Here is a 25,404-nt window from a genome sequence, read left to right as displayed (position 1 = left end):
AGAATTTTTATTTAAAGAGAGAGAGTAACACACACACACACACACACACACACACACACATATATATATATATATATATATATATATATATATATATATATATATATATGAGTGTGTGTGTGTGTGTGTGTGTAGATAGATAGATAGATAGATATTTATACTGCCTACAAACATCGGTACACCGATTGTAAATGGCAGAATCATGTAACCGTGTATCCAGTCCCGAATACACACCCACTTAGATTTAGATGTTATTGCTCTTCAGGTTCTACTTTCTGTCTGATGACGAGCTTCTGGAGATCCTGTCTCAGACTCGGGACCCGACGGCCGTGCAGCCCCACCTGAGGAAGTGCTTCGAGAACGTCAACAGGGTCAGTTTACTGGGAGACGCTAGGGGCGTTGGGTGTAGGTGACTGTGGTGGAATACTGGAAGTTCTTGTCGTCGTCGTTGTTTTTGTTGTTGTTATTGTTTTATTTGTTGCTTCCACTGCCTCCGCAAGTTCATCACCAGACAATCGTATCCGCCAATTTCTCGCTTTTCAGGACAAAGTTTCTTCTTGCTGACCAACCCACACCCAGTTAGAACCCCTTGCCATGTAGATCAAGACACTCCCAGTGTTAAGTCCAGCTTCAAATCCAACTTCAGTTGTCACATGCCTAAATCTGCCTTGGATTAATTATCATAACTATTTGTTTGCTTGCTTGCATATATATATATATATATATATATATATATATATATATATATATATATGAATATTGCTATGAATATTATACTGAGTATTGTACTTTCGATGGTTTGTCTTGTTACAGTATGAAATCTTTCACTTTTTGTTGGACTGCATGTTTTCATAGGTGGTGTAACGTTTCGTAATAATGTTGGAACTATTTTATTGTAAAATCTGAAAAAAAATCAAGAATTACTGTAAAGTGCTTTATGAAACAAAACAAAACAACAACAACAACAACAAAACCCAACGGGTTTATATGAATAAACTTAGTATGATAACGTCGATGCCCTCTGCCCAGCTTCACTTCGAGAAGGACCTGAAGATCACCAAGATGTTCTCTGCGGAGGGCGAGGTGATTGATCTGAGGGAGCAGCTGTACCCTACAGGTAACGTGGAGGAGTGGATGTCGGAGATAGAGCGCGTCATGCGCTTTACCGTGCGACAGATCATCAAGGAATCTCTGGAGGACTACAAGAAGGTAATGATTATGACGATGGTGATGATGATGATGATGATGATGATGATGACAGTGATGATGGTTTCAGTTTCAGTTTCAGTAGCTTAAGGAGGCGTCACTGCGTTCGGACAAATCCATATACGCTACACCACATCTGCCAAGCAGATGCCGGACCAGCAGCGTAACCCAATGCGCTTAGTCAGGCCTTGAGAAAAAAAAGAAAAGAAAAAAAAAAGGTGAATAAATAATAGATAAGCGTACATAAATAAGTAAATAAAGAAAGAAAGAAAGAAAGAAATAATTATAATATATATAAAAAAAAGGGTAGTAATAATAACAATAATGATTAAAAAAAAAAGATAAATAAATAAGACAACAATGATGATAAATAAGCCAATATATGTAAAACATGAAGACACACATACACCCACACATGCATAACAGATATGCACCAAACATGCAGTTTCACAGATATAAAAGCACAGTCAAATACACATAAACGTACATGAGCCCCAACACACACACACACACACACACACACACACACACACACACACACGCACACATTACCCTGCACCTCCTCTACCCCCCTCCTCCACGCACTCATTTCTAGGCTACGTATCGCAGCTTCCACGGCACACACACACACACACACACACACACACACACACACACACAGAGATGAACACTTACTTGTACAAGCACACACACATACGCCCATATCCCCCACCCCCATCCCCACACACATATATACAAAGATATATATATATATATATATATACACACCCGCACGTTCCAATATCCTGTTGCTCCCACAGTGTAGGCATGCATACACTCACCTACCTCATCCTCTACCCACCCCTACCCCCCGCACCCCCACCTCCCACACACCTCCCCCCCCCCACACACACACACATACGCACGTGCACAGAACTCTCCTGACACTTGTGTACACTTACACCCTCGCGCATGCACAAACGCACTCAAAAACACAGACCCACACATACACACAAACACACACATACACACACGCACAGAAGCTGCCACTGATTGGCCGCAAGAGGGATGGGAAAAGATCTCTGATGCCAAGAACGTGGCGTCTAGTGTGTTGCTCAGTCTATTGTATTTGGAAAAGCCCACAGAGACTCTGCTCCGTTTTGAAGAAATTTGCGCAATGTTGGTTTGGAAATGATGCCGATAATTATTTGTTTGATTTGCAAAGCATCGTGCTCTACCTTTCATGTTAGACATACGGCCGCTCCCTCTCTCTGCTTTTATTTCTTTGAGGCGATCGATGGTGTGATGGACCTGTACCTGTTCTTTTTGATATTCTTTGACTTTTCTGAGGATTTCCGATTTTCCTAGATGTAGGCCGCTCGTTGGTGTTGCGTTACCAGCAAGTCTGTCAGCTCGCTCATTTCCCTTAACACCTGCATGTCCTGGGCAGTATGACCATGTGAGTTTATTAATCTGAAAGTTGCGCATTGCTTTATGCCACTCTGGGCTTCCCATTCCGTTTGCAGTTTTCTGTATGAGGTTCATTGAGTCGGTTAGAATCATGGCATGTTGGTTTCCGGGCGTATGGATGGACGATAGCCACTGGAGGGCATGTGTCACAGCTTCAACTTCCATCATTAGGCTGGAGGTTGTGACTTTGTAGGCAGCATTCTCTTCCCTAATTGTTTTTCCATTTTGTTTCGCAGTGAATCCCCAACCGGATTGGTCTTTGGTGACTGAGCCATCTGTGTATATGATGATGTCCTCTTCTTTGCTGTTTTCTTCTATGAGTAGCTTCACTTCCACATCAGTTTTGCCCTCTGGCCATTCCCGACAATGTCTTCCTAGAGTGGGTGAAATGGCTGTGTTGAATAGATGGTTGAGGTTTTCGGGGGGTTTCTCCCATTCTTTTGTTTCTTTCAGGTCTTGTAGTCGGCATACTAGCTGGATTGTGTCTTCTGCTTGCCCCATCCATGATCTTCCTCGTCCTAGACGGCTGCTTTTTGGTTCTTTGTCTGCGTCATGCAGTGGGTTTTGAGGGTTTTCTGATGCTTTGAAGTAGGTCTTGACCTGTTCTAACTTGTTTCTGGCCTGCACTGAAGGAAGGTCAAGCAGGTATCGCATGGTTTCTGTGGGCGTGTCTTTTGTTGTTCCAAGGATCAGCCTCATAGCTTCATTTTGAACTCTTTCTAATTTTAGGAGGTTGCTTTGAGATGGTGTTGTTAGCCCAAGTCCGTAGTCGATCACACTGAGGACGAGTGATTGGTATAGCAGGAAGAGGTGGCGTTGTTCAATACCTTTGGTTGCCATTGCTTTTAAGACTGAAAGGCCCTTTTTGCATTTGAGAACAGTATTTTCCGTATGTTGTCTGAAGGTCAGCATCCTGTCGAAGTGTATTCCTAGGTAGCGTAGGCATTCAGTTTTCTCGATCTGAATCCCGTCGAATGACACAGGTGGTGGTGATTTGCTCGCGGTTCTGTTGTTGAGGGTGCACAGCAACGTTTGGGCTTTCGCTGGATTGATGGAAGATCCTGTGTCTTTGCACCATTGCGCAATATTGTTTAGTTGTTTCTGGCTTTTGTTCTTTCCTGAGCATCTTTCGAAATTTTGAAGACCAGGCCATCATCCGCAAGAGTAAGCACCCGAGCTATTCCATTGTTGTTTAAGTCTGCAAGGCCCTTCGTGTAGACATTGTAGAGGACATGAGAGAGTTGAGACCCTTGTGGCAGTCCCATGGATAGTTTAGAAGGTGCAGACATCCAATCTCCGAGGCGTAGGACGACGGTTCTTTCCTGAAGCGCTGCTGCTGTCCATCTTGTCAGTGTCAAACTTACCCCATACCTTAGTAGCAGCTCCATGACGTGTGCAAACTGGACTTTATTGTAGGCATCTTCAAGGTTGATTGCTACTGCCAGTGTTTCTTCTTTTCTTTGAAATCCTTCATAAACCTCATATGCAAAAGCAGCTGCATTTTCCCATGTGGACTTTCCTGTTCTGTAACCACCTTGATTTGAAGGGAGAATGTGCCTGTGTTCAAGATCCCTTGCAATTTTCCTGGCTATCGTGCGTTCCATGAGCTTTCCAGCAATGTTTTGCATGGTTAGGATCCGGTAGCCGCTTACCTGACGATGGTCCTTTCCTGGTTTTGGTATGGGTTTTAAGAACCTGTGTGTCCAGTCCTCCGGCACATGTCCATTGTGGAAACTGTTTTGATATAGACTGAAAAGTTTGCTTCTGTCTTCTTCCGATAGTTCCTTGATGTCCGAGTAGCGAACTTTGTCTGGGCCAGGAGCCGATTCTTTCTTGCATTTAGCTATTGCTTCGTTTAGGTCATCTATTGTCAAGTCATCATCGGGTCCAGTCTGCATAAGGGTTTGGTTTAACTCCTCAATATATTTCTTTTTCTCATCTTAGTTTCTTTGATCGCTTTGTAGTATGAAACGTTTGAGCAGGGCGGATCCTTTTTCTTCGTTTGTCTTGAGCTTGGTTCCGTCAGTGTCTAACATGTCTGGGATTGTTGTTGTGCACGTTATCCCTTCCATGCGACGATAAAATTGCCAGAACTCTGTCAATGTTGAGTCATAACTGAGTGCCTCGCAAAACTTTTTCCACTTGTCATTTTTGGCCTCTTGAGCAGTGACTTCAAACTGTTTAGTTTTTTCTTTCATTTTTGTTTCAATAGCTTTGTCCGGAGATGGTTTTGTTCTTTCTTTTTGCCAAAGTTTGACAGCCGCATGTTTTTTCTATCCGGGCTCTCACTGTGTCGGTATTCCACCATGGGGGCTGAATAGTTTGCATCCTGTTCGGTGCCGTTTTTTTGTTTTTTTTTGTTTCTTCTGCGTCTTAATTTTTCGATGACGGTTGTCTCTTTGGTTTCATACTGAAATGGATCACGCGGTTTCATACAGGGTTTATCTGACAGTTTCTGTAGACCGAAAACTACCGGGAGGTGGTCACTGCCTTGGTGTGGAAGCGTCTCTGCATTCATTTCTGCTCTGAATTTTGGAGATGTTAGAGCGATGTCGATCACACTGTCACTGTCCCCTTGTCTTGTTCCAAGGCGAGTTGGGGATGTGGTTGTTAATGGGCTAAGAAGAATTTCCCCTATCATTCCTTCAAGTGCGAGTCCTTGTGGGTTGGTGTTCCGCTGGTCCCATAACTTCGATCTTGCATTAAGGTCTCCACAGATAATGACTGAGTCTCCAAGTTCGTTCTCTATTTCCTTAAAAAGGCCCAATCCTCTTTTGTTGTGCAGATTCCTGGGTGAACATAGGCGTTGATGAGCACGATGCTTTTGTGAATTCCGTCAGGTTTTTCAAGACGCACCCCCACTAGTTCACATGAGTTGCTACACCATTTCTCTAGATTTATGGTGGAAACTTTGTTTTTTAGGTTTTTGTTCAGTATGATTGCTACTCCTCTTCCTTCATTCCTTTGAAAGACTGTGAAATTCTCAAAATGTATTGGTCTGTCTGCCCTTGTCCTGGTCTCTTGGAGGCGTAGAATGTCAAAATCATATGCCAATTTCTCAATTGTTGAGATTCTCATTCTCGCGCTGGAACAATTTCAACTGCCGATTCGAAAGAATTTCTTTGACAGCCGCTCTGCTTTTGTCATTCTGCTACCTAAGCACAATCTTTTCCCTCCTCTTTTGTCACGCCTGTTTTGGGGTTTTGGGGATCTGAATTTATGTCTCGTGCTATGCAGCTGATCCCCGAGGTGCACGCGAGACAGGATTTTGTTAGTATCCATAGGAGGGTGGTCTATGTGGTGAGGGAAAATGTTCGGTCGCCCTGACAAAGCCTCTTATCAGGAAGGGCAATGGATGTCCATCTGTGTGGAGTCCGTCAGCCTGGTGTCGCCCTAAGGCCAGACTGCATGATGATGATGGAAGAAGAAGAATAAGAGGAAGGAGAAAAGTTCGTCTTCTTCTTCTTTGAGTATAACAACATTTATATGTGTATATTATGTTTGTGTGTCTCTTAGAACATCGGCAGATATGTATGTCGGCCAGTGTGCTCATATCTCCACCTGTGGAAAATAAAGATTCACTCGAAGATTCATTCATTCATTCATTCGAAGATCCATTCATTCATTCATTCATTCATTCTTCCTCAGATTTGCACAGCCAACGGCATCTTATTGAAGACTATCGTTGGACACCTATTGCGCCTTTCATGAAAAAAGCAATATTGCTCAAGACACATCACATGAGTAAAACATAACATGAAAAAGAACTATAATAAAAATCATAATCAGAAGTAAGATTTTTTTTACAACCACTTCACCACGCCTAGAACGCACAGTCACTTCAACCACATGGTGAACATTCTAATAATTACCGTCCACGTGATCATGATACCAAACACCCACGCACGCACAGTCAGACGAAGGCGTACATATACGAGTACACACACGCACAAGCACGCACCGCCCCCACCCCCAACAAATCCTTCAACAGATTAGACAAATCTCACCGCACCACACGACACTACACCACACCACACCACACCACACAGACCTTTGCTGCCTCTCTTGGTCTCAATTCTTCTGCATGCATATTTACAGTGTGTTTGTGCGTGTGCGTGTGTGTGTGTGTGTGTGTGCGCGCGCGCGAGTTTGCGTGCGTTTGCATGTGTGTATATGCTCGCGTATGTATGCTGTGTTTTTATGTATTGTACGTGTGTATTTGTATGTGTATACTTGTTTGCGTGCGTGCGCGCGCGCGCGCGCGTGTGTGTGTGTGTATGCGCGCAGACGGCCCGAACCAAGTGGGTGTTGACATGGCCGGGCCAGGTGGTGATTGCCGGCTGTCAGACCAACTGGAGTGCCGAAATCACTGCTGCTCTGGAGGCCAACCAGCTGAAAGAAAGGTCAGTCAGTTCCACCACACCAACCCTCCCCCAACCTCATCCCCAAATCCTTATAACCCCTATCCCTTCATCCTCCGCCATCCCTCCTTCCATTAACCATAGGCACAAATATCCCCCTGACGGTCGTCTTCTTTTGCGCACCAAACAAGTGACAGACGGAGCGGTTTTGGGCAGTAACAGGAACATTCCTCCATTCCTCAAACATAGACATTGATAGATGTTGGTCTCTATGCCTCAACAATCTTGGACTTAAGAGCAGTGAGGTGTGAGATCTTGAATCTCCAATCTACCTGGATGTCTGTCATTCCCTTGCATTACAGTACCACTAACAAGGGAGCTGTCATTCCTCCAAGGTGATGATGGCATTCATCAGTCTCCAGAGACCTTGGATCTGCGCCTGGAATGTTGTGTTGGTCTGTGCTGTCAAACAAAGGCAGCGTTTGCAGTGCCTGTAGTAAACGGTCAACGCTGGAGTGACAATCTCGACCACAGCCAGTGCACGTGAAGGCTGCTGTCTTCTGATGTCCTGGCAATGTTCATCAGGCGAGTGCAGTTTTTATCAGCAACCATTCTAAACTTCTCCTCTCTCTTTCGAAGTCTGAAGTTTATAGTTCCTACCTCCAGTGAAAACGATCGCTTTTGCAAAGTCTTCCTCCCACCCTTCGGTGTTCATGTGGAGAGATTTCACGTCTTTTTATGTAGACATTCTTGATTGGTTGAAGCGAAGATGGAGACGCCCTTGTAATCTCTCTCGCACCGAGGCCAGAGGCGCGTTTCTCACTCGCTAGTTAGGAGAGGTTCTCGCGAGTCACGCTAGGAAAGGCGCGTTTCTTTTTACCATCTCGCGGCAAGTGTGGCTGGGTTCTCGCGAGTCAACGCTAGGTAGCCTCAGAGCAACTTTGTCGCGAGGTAAGGTAAAATCTACTACCCGCCGCGCATTCATTTTGTTGCGCATGTACTCCTCGCCCTCGCCACTCACTTTCTCGCCACTAGCGTGCTAGCATGCTCGCGATTAAGAAACACGTCTCAGTTCCCCACATTGTAGATCGTTCTAGATCCTCTGGTCAGGCATGCGGTCAACGTGACCCAGCCAGTGAAACCGCGTTTTTGGAGGAGTTCAGTTCAATTCAGTTACTCAAGGAGGCGTCACTGCGCTCTGTCGAATGGATATACGCTACACCACATCTGCCAAGCAGATGCCTGACTAGCAGCGTAACCCAACGCGCTTAGTCAGGCCTTGAGAAAACAAACAAACGAAAAATTTAAACAGAAAGATAACGAAATAAAATAAAATAGATTAATAAAATAAAATAGAATGAAGGACAATAATGATAATAAATAAACAGATAAGCAAATAAATGTAAATAAACACACACACACACACACACACACACACACACACACACACACACACACACACACATGCACAACAGATATGCACCAAACATGCTGTTTCACAGACATGAAAGCACAAGAAAAAGTGTGCAGGCCCAACGCTACACATGAAAAGCACACGAGCCCCGACACACACACACACACACACACACACACACACACCAGTTGGAGGAGCTAGGCGAAGAGGCTTGAGATCTGAGCCCGCGAGGAAGGACCTCGTGGCGCGACACGCTCAGTGAATATGAGAGACTTAGTCCGATTCTGTGACTGTGGATATGGAAGGCGTTGAGGCGCCGCCTCTCTTTATACCCTTCGCACCCCCGCACTCCCATATGCTTCTATCTACAACATCTGAACCCCAAAATGCAGTGATGTATAATGAGGTTGTGGACCTCCAGTCCAGACACCCAGAGGTCTGTCATTCATTCACAGTACAGAACCAACAAGAACTAACAAGAGAGGTGTGAAGCACTCTCACAGCATAGTACCAAATACAAACTAACAAGAGAAGTGTGACGTACCCACACACATAATTGTCTGTAGTGGGGTAATGTTATGATAATATAATTCATAACATAAATGTGAAAGAGTATAATCGAAGCGTAAACGAGGAATGATTTCAAGTTTCTTTGACATACTTACTGCACTGTTGGTAATTATCTCTCTCCTTCAGATTGACAGTCTTCTCCTCCTTCTTCTTCGTCTTCTCTTGCGCATTCTCCTTCGCGTCTTTCACCTTCTTTTCCTTCTTCATTGTTCGTGAGTTGAACAACACCCCCTCCCCCGTTCACAACCCTCACTCCCCAGCAGTTTAACTAGTTCACTTCCATTGCCAATTCCCACTCTCCAGTGGTTTTAACGAGTACTTTTGAATCTCCATCGCCGAGTTGTAGCCCCCTCAGTCTCAAACGCACTTTCCAGTGGTTTTAACGATCAGGGTTTTTTATGCCCATCGCTTGCTAGCTGACCCCAACCTCTCACTCCCAAATCCCACTTTCCGGTGTTTTTTAACTTTGTGTGTGTGTGTGTGTGTGTGTGTGTGTGTGTGTGTGTGTGTGTGTATCCATCGCTCAAGAGATGAATGCCACCCCCAACCCCCAACCCCCAATACTTTATGTCCATCGTCGTTGTCAATCCCCCTCCCTTGTTCAGTGTTTTGACATCTATAAGTCGTCTTCGATGGAGGTTTGACTATCGCTGTCTCTGTGTCTTGTCTCTGCCTCAGGTTCGACGTTCTGCTGAAGCAGCTGGACGACCTGCGGGAGCTGGTGCGTACCAAGCTGACGCCCATAGGCCGCATGACGCTGTCGGCCCTCATCGTCATCGAGGTGCACGCCAGGGACGTGGTGGCCACCATGATCCATGAGAACGTCAGCAACTCCAACGCCTTTGAGTGGATCAGCCAGCTTAGGTAATTGTGTTTTTGTTTGTTTTTTGTTTGTTTGTCGTTTATTCTGTCCCATCATTTGCACCGTTTCAGTGGGATTACTCCCACGCCGCTCATTTATTTATTCTTTAATTTAATGATGTAGCCATTTATTTCTTCATGCACTTTTTTCTCAAGGCCTGACTAAGCGCGTTCGGTTACACTGCTGGTCAGGCATCATTTTAGCAGATGTGGTGTAGCGCATATGGATTTGTCCAAATGCAGTGACGCCTCATTGAGTAACTGAACTAAACTGAACTGAACCACGCCGCTCATTCCGAGTCCCCCCCACACAGCCATACCCGGGCTCGTCTGTCGCAGTCCACATGGAGCCATCAATGTTTCGTCGCCAGGAGGCGCCACACCAGAGTAGACCCTGCACTGCTGCTGAGTCACTTTGGTGGTGTACAGTAGTGCTTGTTATGATTTAACTGACTTGTGTTGTTGGAGTCTCCCGTCGGACCGACGGATGAGTAGGCAGGCAGGCTTATCTGTCGATGTGTGTCCTCATATGGGAAAAGAGGCCAATTCTGGATGCGCAGCACTTCCCACAGGTGTTGCAAGGGAAAACGTCTGCAGAAGTTGAGCCCTGCTTCCTTCGCACACGCTTCTCCTTAATGGCCAGCGTTCTCTTGTTTTCAAACGTCTCTATGCCACTAGAGCACAGCATCCTCCAGCGAGAACGGTCAAGGGCATCAGTTTCCCAGGAAGCGATGTCTATGTCACAGACTTTGAGGTTTGTCTTCAAGGTGTCCTTGAAGCGCTTGCAGGGAGGCACTGGCGTTCTGTGAACTAGCTGGTTGGTACAAAGACTCGGCTTGCTGAGGCTGATGGTCAGTCCAAAGCACCTGCAGGAGGTTGAGAACCTATCCATAATGAACTGCATGTCCTCATGAGTGTGTACAGCAAGGGTGCAGTCATCAGCGAAGAGGAACTCTCCCAACAGTGCCTCAAACACCCTGGACCTGGCGTGGAGTCGCCGCAAGTTGAAAAGTTTGCCATAGATGCCCCGGTCACAGTCTTGGAAGGCGTCAATCAGCATGGCAGAGAAGAGAATGGAGAACAGTGTGGGTGCCAGGACGCAGCCCTGCTTCACTCCATTTACCACAAGGAACGGATCCGACATGTCAGCATTTTCCTGTACTCTCGCCTGCATGCCATCGTGGAATGACGCAATCAGCTGGATTAGGCTCTCTGGGCAGCCGAACTTTAGGAGGATCTTTCACAGACCACGGCGGTTCACCGTGACTAAGGCTTTAGTCAGGTCTAAAAAGACCATGTGGAGCTCCTTGTTCTGCTCATTGACTGGTAGCTGTGGGAGGGCTGCAATTACCTCGTCAGATACGGACGAGTCCCTGTAGAATGCTTGATCGCTACCAGGTGGACATAGCAGTCCTGAGCGAAACCAGGTTTGCTGGTGAAACCAAGCTGGAGGACGTTGGAGGGGGCTACACCTTCTACTGCATTGGGAAGCCAGGTGGCATCCCAAGAACCTCAGGCGTGGGTTTTGCCATACGAACCAAACCTGCACGACAGCTTGACAGCCTTCCACGTGGAATAAACGATAGGCTGATGACCCTGCGTCTGAAGCTGTCCGAGGATCGCTTCTCCACAGTCACCAGCTGCTATGCCCCGACGATGACCAACCCTGATGACATCAAAGAAGCTTTCTACGAGGAGCTCGGCCGCACCATTTCAGCGGTAGACAGAAAGGACAGGATGGTCATCCTTGGGGATTTCAATGCCCGCGTCGGCGTGGATTTCTCCCCGTGGCCAAAAGTCCTAGGACAGCACGGCACTGGTAAGTGCAACTCCAACGGACTGCTTTTGCTCTCGCTCTGCGCGCAGCATGGACTGACCATCACCAACACCCTCTTCCAGCAAGTGGACAAGTACAAGAACACATGGATGCACCCCCGCTCTAAGCAATGGCACATGCTGGACCATGTGACTGTCCAGCAGAGGGACAGAGGTGATGTTTCCATTACACGCTGCATGAGAGGAGCAGTCTGTTGGTTGGACCATCGCTTGGTGCACAGCAAGATGAACATAGACTTGCACGCAAGCTCCAACCAGCCAGGCAGAAACCCCATAGGAAGCTGAACATTCACCGCCTCAATATCACCAAGGAAGTGCTGCAGCAGCAAATCCAAGCAGCTCTCCAAGAAATTCCAGCATCGACTGATGTGGAAGAGGTATGGAGCACCTTTAGAGATGCTGTGTACACAGCAGAAGCTGACACACTCGAATTTGTACAGAGGAGCCAAAAAGATTGGTTTGACGAGAACGACTCTGGAATCTCCAAGCTCCTGGACACACTGCATATACGGCATCAGGATCACATTTCCAATAAAGACTGCCAGAGGAAGAAGGACCAGTTCTTGCAAACCAGGCAACTCGTACAGAAGAGTCTGCGTGAGATGAAGAACACCTGGTGGGAGAAAAAGTCCGAAGAGATTCAGTCCGCTGCTGATGCCTCACGACATGAAGACCTTCCATGATGGTCTCCGAGCTGTGTATGGGCTGAGAGTCACAGGATCAAACCCTGTCCGAGCCTTGGACCAGACCACCCTCCAGACAGACAAGAATGACATCCTTGCCCGATGGGCAGAGCACTTCAACACCCTCCTCAACAGGGACTCGTCCATATCTGACGAGGTAATTGCAGCCCTCCCTCAGCTACCAGTCAGTGACTTGCTAGCTGCCCCTCCCACCAAGGCCGAGACCCGGAAGGCCCTGAAGCTGACAAAGTCAGGAAAAGCACCAGGAACGGATGGAATCCAGGCTGGCATCTACAAGTATGGAGGCGAGGTGCTGACAGACAAGCTGACCACCCTGTTCCAGTCTATCTGTGTGAGAGGGGAGGTCCCCCAGAATTTCAGTGATGCTTCAATTGTCCACATTTACAAACGGAAGGGAGACAAAACATCCTGCGATAACCACCGTGGAATCTCTCTCCTCTGCATCGCCGGCAAGATCTTCGCCCGCATCATACTGAACAGACTGGTTGGCCATGTCTCCAACACAGTCATCCCTGAAGCACAGTGCACCTTCCGCTCAGGCAGGGGAACATGTGACATGGTGTTTGCCCAACGCCAGATGCAAGAGAAGTGCCGTGAGCAGAACAAGGAACTCCACATGGTCTTTGTAGACCTGACTAAGGCCTTCGACACGGTGAACCGCCGTGGTCTGTGGAAGATTCTCCTAAAGTTCGGCTGCCCAGAGAGTCTAATCCAGCTGACTGCGTCATTCCACGATAGCATGCAGGCGAGAGTACAGGAAAATACTGACATGTCAGGTCCGTTCCCTGTGGTAAATGGAGTGGAGCAGGGCTGCATCCTGGCACCCACACTGTTCTCCATTCTCTTCTCTGCCATGCTGATTGACGCCTTCCAAGACTGTGACCAGGGCATCTACATCCAGGTTCGCACAGATGGCTAACTTCAACTTGTGGCGACTCCACGCTGGTGTTTGAGGCACTGTTGAGAGAGCTCCTCTTCACTGATGACTGCACGCTTGCTGCACACCCACCCATGAGGACATGCAGTTCAGTATGGATAGGTTCTCAACCTCCTTCAGGTTCTGACTCACCATCAGCCTCAGGAAGACTGAATCCAAATACCAACCAGCTAGCTCACAGAACGCCAGTGCCTCCCCCCAACCTGCAATCAAGATCGATGACACAGAGACAAGTCAGTCGACCGTTTTGCTACCTGGGCAGCACCATATGCAGCAACGGAGCCCTTGATGCAGAAGTGACGCTGCGCATCGCCAAGGCCAGCTCCGCCTTTAGCAGACTCAACAACAGGCTGTGGAACAACAAAGGCATCAGGCTCAGCACCAAAATCAAAACCTACAGAGCTGTTGTGCTGACCACCTTGTTGTACTGCTATGAAACATGGACGACGTATCGCCGTCACATTCAACAACTTGAGCAGTTTCACCAGAGATGCAAGATCCTCGGCATAAAGTGGCAAGACATGGTCTCCAACCTCCAGGTCCTAGAGAGGAGCGGCCTGCCCAGCATCGAAAGCCTGCTGATCCAGTGCCAGCTACGCTGGACAGGACACGTTGTCCGCATGACAGACATCAGGAACCCGAAGATGCTTTTGTATGGCCAGCTGGAGGAAGGCCACCGCGAACTTGGAAGACCCTGCAAGCGCTTCAAGGACACCTTGAAGACAAACCTCAAAGTCTGTGACATAGACATTGCTTCCTGGGAAACTGATTGTGCTCTTGTGGCTTGTTTTTTTCTGTTTGTTTGTGGTTCATGTAACTTTGCATGCGTGTCTTATAAACCTTGTTAAGGTTTTATTGACATTAAAAATTCAGTCTCATCCTGATTCTAATTACACACGTACATTTGTGTGTATGTATCAGGAGAAAATATGTTGTTGTTGCAGGTATTACTGGATGGAAGACGAGAACCTGTATCAGCGAGCTGTCAATGCCCAGTTCCCTTATGGCTATGAGTACCTGGGTAACACCTTGCGTCTGGTCATCACCCCTCTCACTGACAGGTGAAACTAAGGGAACTTCTGTCGTTGTTGTGTAATCATTGCCAACGTCATCATCGTCGTCGTCATCAGTATCATCATCATCCTCATCATCGTCATCCTTCTCTTCCTCCTCCTCATCTTCATCATCGTCGTCATCGTCGTCGTCATCATTATCATCAAAATCGTCAACAGCGACCACAACTACAACAGTAACATCACCATCGTCGTTGTTGTCGTCGTCACCAACATACAGGTTATACACATTCAAAGAAAGATGTGAAACTTTGGTCTTCAATAACTGTCATGAATGCGTGGGGCGTGGAATGTAACAAAATTGATATGATCTACCAATGTCTCTCACAAACTCATAAACACGATATATGATTAAGGATCATATAATCAATAACTGTAACAAACAACAACAGCAATTTTTGATTTCTAAATGACTGACTGTCAGAAGTGGGGGTGTGATTACAGATGTTATCTGATTGATTTTCAGTGGTTGGCGTGTGATTGAAGATGTTACCTGATTGATTGTGAGAGGGTGGGCGTGTGATTGTAGATGTTATCTGACTGATTGTCAGAGGTGGGGGTGTGATTGTAGATGTTGCCTGATTGATTGTCAGAGGTGGGCGTGTGATTGCAGATGTTACTTGATTGATTGTGAGAGGGTGGGGGTGTGATTGCAGATGTTACCTGACTGATATAGGTGGGGGTGTGATTGCAGATGTTACCTGACTGATTGTCAGAGGTGGGGGTGTGATTGTAGATGTTACCTGGCTGATTGTCAGAGGTGGGGGTGTGATTGTAGATGTTACCTGACTGATTGTCAGAGGTGGGGGTGTGATTGTAGATGTTACCTGGCTGATTGTCAGAGGTGGGCGTGTGATTTCAGATGTTACCTGATTGATTGTCAGAGGTGGGTGGTGGTGGTGATTGCAGATGTTACCTGACCTTGACAGGTGCTCTCCACCTCAAGTTTGGCGGCGCCCCGGCAGGTCCTGCTGGCACCGGAAAGACGGAAACCACCAAGGTGTGTGTGTGAGGGGATCATGTGGATTGGAGAAGTGGCGGGGGGGGGGGGGGGGGGTGATTGTTGGAGGGCGTGGGTGGAAATGGAAAGTAGAATACAAAAGAAGTACAAACACTCATACATAACGACAACAAAAACAACAACAACACAAACAACAATAACAACAACTACTACTATGAAACGAAAGATAGAATACAAAAGAAGTACAACACTCATACATAACCACCACCACAAAAACAACTACTACTACTACAAAACAGAATATATAGTACAAAAGAAATGAAAACACTCACACATAACGACGACAACAAGCAAAACACCGCCACCCCCACCACCACCAACAACTACTACTACTACTACAAAACGTAACATAAGAATACAAAAGAAGCACAAACACTCACTCATAACGACGACGACAACAACGACAAGCACCACCACTACTACTACTAGTTTTCTTTTTGTTTTCGGTTTAATCATTGTGTGTTCTTCGCAATTTGTATTATATGTATTATGAACTGTTCACATACCCCTTCATTAGGAGCCAAGGCCTATAATGGATAAATCATCCGTATCCGTACAACAACAACAACAACAACTACTACTACTACTACTACTACTACTACAAACAAACAAACAAATCCTTTGTGTGAAGTATACCATGTCATGTGTGTTGTCGTTTTCTCTCGGGGGCAGGATCTCGGCAAGGCCTTTGCCGTCCAGTGTGTGGTCTTCAACTGCTCTGACCAGCTGGACGTCATGGCCATGGGCAAATTCTTCAAGGGACTCGCCAGGTGGGTTGCTAGAGATATGTTTGTGTGGGACAGAGGTGGAGAGGAGAGAGTGAGAGGGGGGGATCGAGAAGCAGAGAGAGAGAGAGAATTGGGCAGAGAGAAGGAGGTGAAGATAGAGGGGATGAGGGAGAGAGACAGAGAAAGAGAAGAGGGGTGGGGGGGGGGAGAGAGAAACAGGGAAAGAGATAGGGGGAAAGAGAGAACCTATTATGCACGTACTTTCACATATATTCACATGAAATCGCACATAACACTTGCGTGTGCGTGAACACGCACACACACACACACACACACACACACACACACACACATGTTTGATGAGTGTGAGTATATGTACATATATGTGCGTGTGCACGCGCATCAACATTTGTATGAATTCATATCTATCTATCTATCTATAATATATAATTATATATATATATATATATATATATATATATATATATATATATATATATATATACTTCAGAAGAGTGTTACCCCTGAAAAAGTGTCCTCGCTCTTGCAAGAAACATCTGAATGCTTCCTGGACATTCAAAACTGGATGACTCAAAATAAGTTACAACTGAACGCAGACAAAACTGAAGCAATGATCATAGGTACTAAACAAATACTCTTCCATCACAGCTGACAAAATCAAACTTGGCAATACATCCACCCCTCTTTCTAGCTCAGTCGGGAACCTCGGCGTTGTCCTTGACAACAAACTGTCCGTGCAAAAAATTATCAGTCAGACATGTCAATCCTGCTACTGTCAGTTGCGACGGATCAGTTCCATTCGGAAATATCTGTCCAACGCAACATCTAGACTTGCTGTTTCTCTCATTCTCTCTCGCCTTGACTACTGTAAGTCCCTATTGTCTGGTTTGCCTGCTTCATCCATTCAGTCCCTTCAGCGCATACAAAACTCTGCTGTCCGACTTGTCCTCAGAAAGAAAAGATCTGAGCACATCACTCCTATTTTGCAACATCTCCATTGGCTCCCTGTCTCACACAGAATAAAGTATAGGATCAGCACTCTATGTTATAAGTATATTCACAATTCTGCCCCTCCCTATCTTTGTGGCTGCCTTCACCTCTACACTCCATCTCGCTCTCTGTGATCGGCTTCGGATCCCCTCTGTTTTCGCATACCCCGATTCAAACACTCCACTGTTGGACGCCGTTCTTTCTCTGTCACCGGACCTTGCGTTTAAATGAACTTCCTCTTTCGCTTCGTCAGGTCTCCGCACTCAGCTCTTTCAAGTCTGGCCTTAAAACCCATCTCTTCACAAGATAGCCTCCCTCCCCTGCCTCTTCCTTGTCTTCTGTTTCTTCAGTTTTAGAGTTATGCATTCGTGAAAATGACTGGTGTCAAAGCATTTAGATTTGTCTCTGCGCAAGATTCAGCGCTTTATAAATACTATTATATATATATATATATATATATATATATATATGTATATGTGTGTGTGTTTGTGTGTGTGTGTGTGTGTGTGTGTGTGTGTGTGTGTGTGTGTGTGATACGGCATGTCGCACAGCTCTGGAGCGTGGGCGTGTTTTGACGAGTTCAACCGGATTGACATCGAGGTGCTGTCTGTAGTGGCACAGCAGGTCACCACCATTCAAAAAGCACAGCAACAGCATGTACGTACATCGTCCACGCTTGTCTTCTTTTGTCTTTTCTTTCTTTCTGTCCGTCTTTTTCTTTTCCTTTCATTTCCTTTAGCCCCATCCTCAGCGCCGATTCAGTGTTATGTCATTTCAGTCGCAACTACAGCAGTCCACACGGAGCAATCATTTTAAGATCGCCATGAGGTCACCCGCCAAAAAAAAAAAAAAAAATCCCGCTCGGCGCTACCTCCGACACTCTCTTCGATAGTGTCCAGTAGTGTCTGTTCTCTCTTTCTCTTTCCAGCATGACTAAGACACGTCTTACTGGTACTAGTTTGGGGCCATCTACTGACGATAATCGCTTTCAGTGTCAGATTGAGTGACAGCATCCTCTGGAATGGAGAACGGTTACCACATCCTTCCAACAACGGTCTCCGTGCCTTTACTGACACCGAAGACTTTGACAAGACGTCATCACCGCCAAAGTAGCGAAAGGAGAAATGAAAACAGACAATCAGACTGAATGACCAGGAAATAAAAGGCCACAGAAGAAATTATATGACGATGTTGAGAGATCCATTTAAGTTTAGAGACGACGTGACAGAATGTAGGCCTATCTGACGCTTCCTCGTACACACACACACACACACACACACACACCACACACACACACACACACACCACACACACACCACACACACACACACACACACACACACACACACACACACACACACACACACACACACACACACACACAGAGGCGCCGGGCGATGTAGACATCTGCTGTGTTGGTCAGGAATTTTGAGCAACACTTTTTACGACGCGGGACTTTTCGCTTCATATATTTCTTCATTCCTTCTGTTATTATCTTCATCTGTTATTAAGCTCTTCATTGCGTTCCTGCCTCACGCCCGTATCAATGCGCAAACAGCATGCAAAGAAACAGCTTAGCCATCACTCAAACAAAATGAACGTGGAGACATACTTGTATTCTTTTTTATGAATATGAAAACGTACACTTCATCTTTTAGTAAACTGTTTCATTGGTCGACATGCAGTAAACCGACTAACTGATATATAAGTCGTTTGTTTGATTGAATTGTAGTTATAATTGATAGATCGATCGATCGATTTATTGATTGATTAATCCGTTTCTCTTGTTACATTTTTTTTCTGCCCATCAGCTGGAACGCTTCATTTTCGAGGGCATGGAAATTCAGCTGAAGGCTTCGTGTTCTGTCTTCATCACCATGAACCCAGGCTACGCCGGTCGTACAGAGCTGCCTGACAACCTGAAGGTCCATCTGTCTGTCTGTCTGTCTGTCTGTCTGTCGGTCGGTCGGTCGGTCTGTCTGTCTGTCTGTCTGTCTGTCTGTCTGTGGGTCGGTCGGTCGGTCGGTCGGTCTGTCTGCTTGTCTGTCCGACTGTGTTAGAGCCTGTCAGTCTAAACGAGTAGGTATGGTAGGATTTTGCCTGTCACTGTTTACTACTAATAATACTACTGCTACTACTACTACTGCTGCTGCTGTTGCTGCTGCTGCTGTTACTACCATAACCACTTCTACAACTGCTGAAAGTGTGTATCTAGCGCCTAGTCTTGTCCACATGCAAATCAAAGCGCTTTCACACCAACCATTCATTGCGTGTATGTTGTGGGGAGGGATGCGTCATTGTATACCTCGTCCAACTGGTCAAAGGTCAGCCTTCAACCACTGCTGCCAAAACAGGACAGAAACTGTACAGCATCAAACAAAAGTCTTCAATGTTGCTGGTAAGCCAACACATACCAACATGCCAGCCCTCCCACTAACAATTCAAATCCATGGTACACTTTTGGCATTATCTTCATTTTTCTCTACTCTGGCAATACTTTTTATCTGCCGACATCAAATTTGCCCGAATCAAAAGAAAACAATCAGTTCTTTCCACAAATTCCAATTATAATGCCAAAATATCGTAGGAAAACAATATCTTTTTTTTTTTCATCTATTCGTTTATTTATTCATTATTTATTTGTTTATTCATTCATTTGTTCATTTATTTGATTACTTATCCATCACTGCAAATGCCCGGTTCAGCATATGTGTAAGTATTGTACCCTTCAAAGCCAGACTGTGCCGCAGACAGCAGACTGCTTACCGTATTGCTCAGATTGGCGTGGGTAGTTTTATTATGCGCCTGCCTTGGGTCACAGACCAAGCTCAAGGGTTTTGCATAGTTGTTTGCAGAACCGGCCGCCTACCCAAAAAGAGCCGACTGACAGCTGCTTTTAGACGCTCTTTTGTTTCCTGTGTCAGTCAGTCAGGCTCCACACACACACACACACACACACACACACACACACACACACACACACACACACACACACCACACGCTCGCGCTCGCGGCGCACATACATACACACATACATACATTACTGTTTTTGTATGATGTTAGTCGTGTCCGGCTAACCATTACAACAGTAGTGGAGGCAACTGCTGTCCTGATTATCTGGGCAAGAATGTTTATTATCGTTGAGAGTGTCTTGCCCAAGTTATATCCCCACTCTCTCGGCCATGAGGGTTTTAGGACAGTCGGCGTTGGGATAGTTCCCAAAGGCCAACTTGCTCCCAAGGCTGCAGCACTAAGAGCCAGTGTATTCTTGCCTCACACAAAAGTGGTACAATCCTTTACAAAAGACTAAGCTGTAGATGAATTCCCATTGCATTGGAGGAACCATTGATCATACAGCTCTCAATTTTGCTGTAGGCCCAAATCTAAGCTACATACATACATGCATACAATTCTAGGGATTACTTGTTGCCGTGGGTTCGTTTACGTGCGCATAGTGCAAGCTACACAAAGGATCTCAGTCTATCATCTCCTCCCAGACCACCACTCAAGGTCTAGTGGATGAGGGGGTGGAAAAAATTCTGGCAAGTATGGGATTCGATCCGGTACACACCGATTCCCTCTCTGCCTTGGCGCATGTTTTACCTTAAGGCCACCACTCTTGTGTGAATTGTATTGTACTATTGTATTACTTTTTCTTTTCTTTTCTTTTTTTTGGGGGGTGGGGTGGGGGGGGGGGGGGCACAACAGATTTCTCTGAGTGAAATTCGGGCTGCTGTCACCAAGGAGAGAGCGTCGCTACACTGGGAGCGCCACCCTTTTATTTATTTATTTGTTTTCTGCCCGCAATTTTATTTGTTTTTCTAACGAAGTGCATGCTGTACGCGGGACCTCGGTATATCTTCTCATCCGAATGAGTAGCGTCCAGACTACAACTCAAAGCCTCGTGGAGGGGGAGAAAATACTGGCGACTATGGGATTCGAACCAGTGCACTCAGATTCTCTCGCTCTACTAGGCGGACGCGTTACTTTTGGGTCATCACTCCACTCTCCACGATGTTCAGGCTCTCTTTCGCCCGGTGGCCATGATGGTGCCAGACTACGCTCTCATTGCGGAGATCTCTCTCTTCTCCTTCGGCTTCGCTGATGCCAGGAATCTGTCCAAGAAGATTGTCACCACCTTCAAACTGTCCTCAGAGCAACTGAGCACACAGGTAATCGTTACCGTACACGCTGAATGTATGACTGTTTGTGCGTGTGTGCGTGTGTGTGTGTGTGTGTGTGTGTGTGTGTGTGTGTGCGTGCGCGCATATGTGTGTGTGTGTGTGTATGTGTTTCTTTGTTTGTTTCTTTGTTTGTTCGTGTGTGTGTGTGTGGGGGGGGGGGGGGGGGGGGGGGGGGGGGGGGGGGGGTGTGATTGTGTGCGTGCGAGCGGGGTTGGGTGAAGGGCATGGGTGAGGATGGGGATGCATGCTTTGTTCGTGCTTGAGGGGGCGAGAGGGGAATAAAAGAGCTTGAGGGGCGGGTAGTAGTTTACTCCTTTTTTTTTTTCTTTTCATGGGCTGTTTCTCAGTTTCGTTGGCACTATATCCACAGTATGATCAATCGCTTAGTTTACAGACTGTGTCCAGCGATGTACCATATGTACGTGATGACTGGGCAGCTGACCAGATCCGTGGGCTAACTGACTGACTGTCTCTCGGTCTCTGTCCCCAGGACCACTACGATTTCGGCATGCGTGCTGTGAAGAGCGTCATCTCCGCGGCTGGCAACCTGAAGAGACAGAACCCGGACATGGTAGAGGTCAGTACGTAGCAGGACTAGTTCCTCAATACTACAGGGCTAGTTCTTCAACATTACTCGGCTAGTTCCTCAACATTACAGGGCTAGTTTCCTCAACATCACAGGGCAGTTCCTTAACATCACAGGACAGTTCCTTAGTATTACAGGGTAGCACTTTAACATTACAGGGCAGTTCCTCAACATTACAGGGCTTGTTCCACAACATTACAGGACAGTTCCTCAACATTACAGGATAGTTCCTTAAACATGACAGGGCAGTTCCTTAACATGACAGGGCAGTTCCTTAAACATTACAGGGCAGTTCCTTAGTATGACAGGGCGGTTCTTTAACAATACAGGACAATTCCTCAACATTACAGGACAGTTCCTCAACATTACAGGATAGTTAACATTACAGGGCAGTTCCTTAAACATTACAGGGCAATTCCTCAACATTCCAGGGCTGTTCCTTAGTATTACAGGGCAGTTCTTTAACATCACAGGACAGTTTCTCAACATCACAGGGTAGTTCCACAACATTACAAGGCTTTTCCTCAACTTTACAGGGCAGTTCATCAGCATTACGGGGCAGTTCCCCAACATTACAGCGCAGTTCCTTAACATTGTAGACAGTTCTTTTCCTTTACATTACAGGACAGTTCCTCAACATAACAGAGCTGTTTCTCAGCATCACAGTGCAATTCCTCAATATTACAGGGCATTTCTTTAACGTTGCAATGCAGTAGTTCCTCAACATTACAGGGCTGATTTCTTAACATTACAGAGCTAGTTCTTCAACATTACAGGGCTAGTTCCTTATCATTGCAGGGTAGTTGCTTAATATTACAGGGCAGTTCCTCAACATTACAGGTCAGTTCCTTAACATTACAGGGTAGTTACTCAATATTGCAGGCCTGTTCTTCAACATAACAGGGTTAGTTCCTTAACATTACATGGTAGTTCCTCAACATAACAGGGCAGGTCCTTAACATTACAGGGCAGTTCCTCAACATTACAGGATCGTTCGTTAACATTACAGGGCAGTTCCCCAGTATTCTTCAACATCACAAGGCTAAAATTCCTCAGTATCACGCAACATTATAGATCAGTTCCTCAAATATTCTGCAGCATTTTGGGGTATTTCCTCAATATCACGCAACAGTACAAGAGCAGTTCCTCAATATTCCGCAAAATTACAGGACGATTTCTTAACACTACTCAAGGTAGTTCCTCAGTATCAGTCAACATTACAGGGTAGTGCCTCACGTTCCTCAACACTGCATGACAGAACCTCAGTATTCCTCAGTTCCTTGATATCTACGTCAGTAGGTATGAGGCAGTTCCTCAACAATATATTCGTAGTGTAGGGTAGTATCTCAACATTACATCATTAAGTGTATGGCTGTTCCTCAACAATACATCAGTATGTGTGTCACAGTTCCTGGACATTACATCATTGCATTGTATTGCATTGTGTCAGTTGCAGTGCACTGTATTGTATAGCAATGTATTATTTAGTGTTGAACATAGGTTACGGTACTTTGTTGTTAAACGGTTAACGCTTGTTCGTTTTGTTGAATGTCTCTCCAACAGAATCGTGACTTTTCTGACTGAAATTCTAATCTAAATCACGTCGCTTCAGGTCGATGTCTTGATCTCAAAAAGTGCAAGTTGTCAGCGATGTTGTGTCTGCCAACAGGAGCTGATCACCCTGAGGGCCATCCGTGACGTCAACGTCCCCAAGTTTCTGGTGGACGACCTCAAGCTGTTCAAGGGCATCGTTTCCGATCTCTTCCCTGCCATCAGGTATATACGTCCAAAATCTGGCAGAATCTGTCAACAAGTCAATGGTTGTTTAACTTAGTTTATAAGATTAGATTGATTGATCCGGAAACTTGATCGGAACCGTCCAAATTGCAATGGTTGTTTTACTCTATACGATTAAACTGATCCAATAAACCTTGTGGAAAACAACAACAGTAAAGGGGGACAATAGTTGTTCCACTATATAATACAGAATGCAGAATACTATGTTATATAAACAAAAAAAGAAACAACAACCGAAATTCATGTGTCGTGCATGCAATGAGAATCGTGGTCATTCACTGTGAATACATGAAAAACACAGATGCTAAGTTAATGTTAACCGCCGTACAGTAGCCGTACACATGCGATAATCAAAGTGTAACAGTCGTTCAGTAAGATAGCTTAAGTTATATGAAATGCTTAAGTACTAAGTTAATGCAAACACCTATATATATGTATCTATGATAGTCAGTCGTGCCTGATTATGACCACCGTTCAAACAGAGGAAGCAACTGCTGTCATGGCTTTCTGGGCTAGAATTCGATTATTGGGGAGAGTGTCTTGCCCAAGTTACATCCCCACTCTCTCGGCCAAGAGGGGGTTTAGGACAGTCAGCGTTTGGATGGTTCCCAAAGGCCAACTAGACCCCAAGACTGCAGCACTAAAAACCAGTGCAATCTTTCCTCCACAAAAGACTAAGCTGTAAATGATTTGCCCATTGCAGTGGAGAAACCATTGATCATACAGCTCAACGTAAGTACTAAGTTAATGGGCACAACTACCATACTGCAGTTAAAACATATACAACCTTACAGAAGCAGTCAAATGGCCAATGGTTGTTTTTACTTTATAAGACAGACTGACCCAAACACTTTTCGTCAGCATTGTTTTCTTTGTTACAAAAATTTCCCCACATACGAAACTTTAGACTGCTACCACAAGGAAAAGCGTGTGTCCTTTGTGTAGCATTACATTGTTTCTGCCTCTTTCTGATACCGTTTACCTGTCGCATCATATTATGTTATACAAACTGTAATCAGACACAAAAGTCTTACTGCTGTGGGTGCTTTAACGTGCACAAAGTGCATGCACCAGCACGATCCCAGATTATCTTCTTGTCTGAAATATTAGCACCCTGACAGACATAGTCTGTCAATCCATGAGCCAACACCATTTTCACAGAGGCAAGTTCTCATAGACACTTGGAAGCTGGGTTGTACAGTATATGACTTGTACAGCGTGTTCATTATAAGTTTATGTTTCAGTGCTTTCGTCGAGCAGCATTTCCCAATGCAGTATATGTGATCGTTTCCCTTCAGGACCTAGGGTTACTCCGGTTATGCGTTTGTTAGTATTATGTGACAAATAGTTGAATTCATCAGGACTGGTCAGCATTCGCGATCTTATTAGCGGTAAAGTCTGCTGAACGTTGATTTCCGAAAGTCTCTGAAATTATCGTAGATTGAAGATGTTTCGCTAAGGAAACTCAGCGATGCTACGATCGCAATCCAGCACAGAGGCCAATGTCTTCACCACATGAAGCTGATGATTTGACTGAATTCATTCTAATTATTAATAACAGAACATTGACTTGATCAAATGACGAATGTCAAGTAGAAGATTAGGTATAATAATTTCAAACAAAATCTTGTACAAAAAATGATGAAAGGTGCACGGAGTTGTATCT

At 45.6% G+C, this 25,404-nt stretch overlaps 1 protein-coding gene across 1 annotated transcript in view; it reads left to right on the top strand.

Annotated features, from left to right (window-relative positions):
- The window catches only part of LOC143298154 (dynein axonemal heavy chain 1-like), a 164,998-nt gene that overhangs the window by 55,047 nt on the left and 84,547 nt on the right, over nt 1–25,404 (top strand). Inside the window, exons 25-36 of the mRNA XM_076610887.1 lie at nt 266–371; nt 1,030–1,209; nt 6,943–7,058; nt 9,679–9,864; nt 14,283–14,399; nt 15,321–15,411; nt 16,105–16,202; nt 17,723–17,828; nt 18,983–19,096; nt 21,194–21,343; nt 21,846–21,932; nt 23,611–23,717. Coding sequence (XP_076467002.1) covers nt 266–371; nt 1,030–1,209; nt 6,943–7,058; nt 9,679–9,864; nt 14,283–14,399; nt 15,321–15,411; nt 16,105–16,202; nt 17,723–17,828; nt 18,983–19,096; nt 21,194–21,343; nt 21,846–21,932; nt 23,611–23,717 — 1,458 coding nt within the window. The remainder of the gene's footprint in view (nt 1–265; nt 372–1,029; nt 1,210–6,942; nt 7,059–9,678; nt 9,865–14,282; nt 14,400–15,320; nt 15,412–16,104; nt 16,203–17,722; nt 17,829–18,982; nt 19,097–21,193; nt 21,344–21,845; nt 21,933–23,610; nt 23,718–25,404) is intronic.

This window comes from Babylonia areolata, chromosome 23 (assembly GCF_041734735.1).
Source record: "Babylonia areolata isolate BAREFJ2019XMU chromosome 23, ASM4173473v1, whole genome shotgun sequence".
Classification (NCBI taxonomy): Eukaryota; Metazoa; Mollusca; class Gastropoda; order Neogastropoda; family Buccinidae; genus Babylonia; species Babylonia areolata.
The sequence above is the reverse complement of the archived record's forward strand: the minus strand, read 5'-3'. Positions and strand labels throughout refer to the sequence as shown.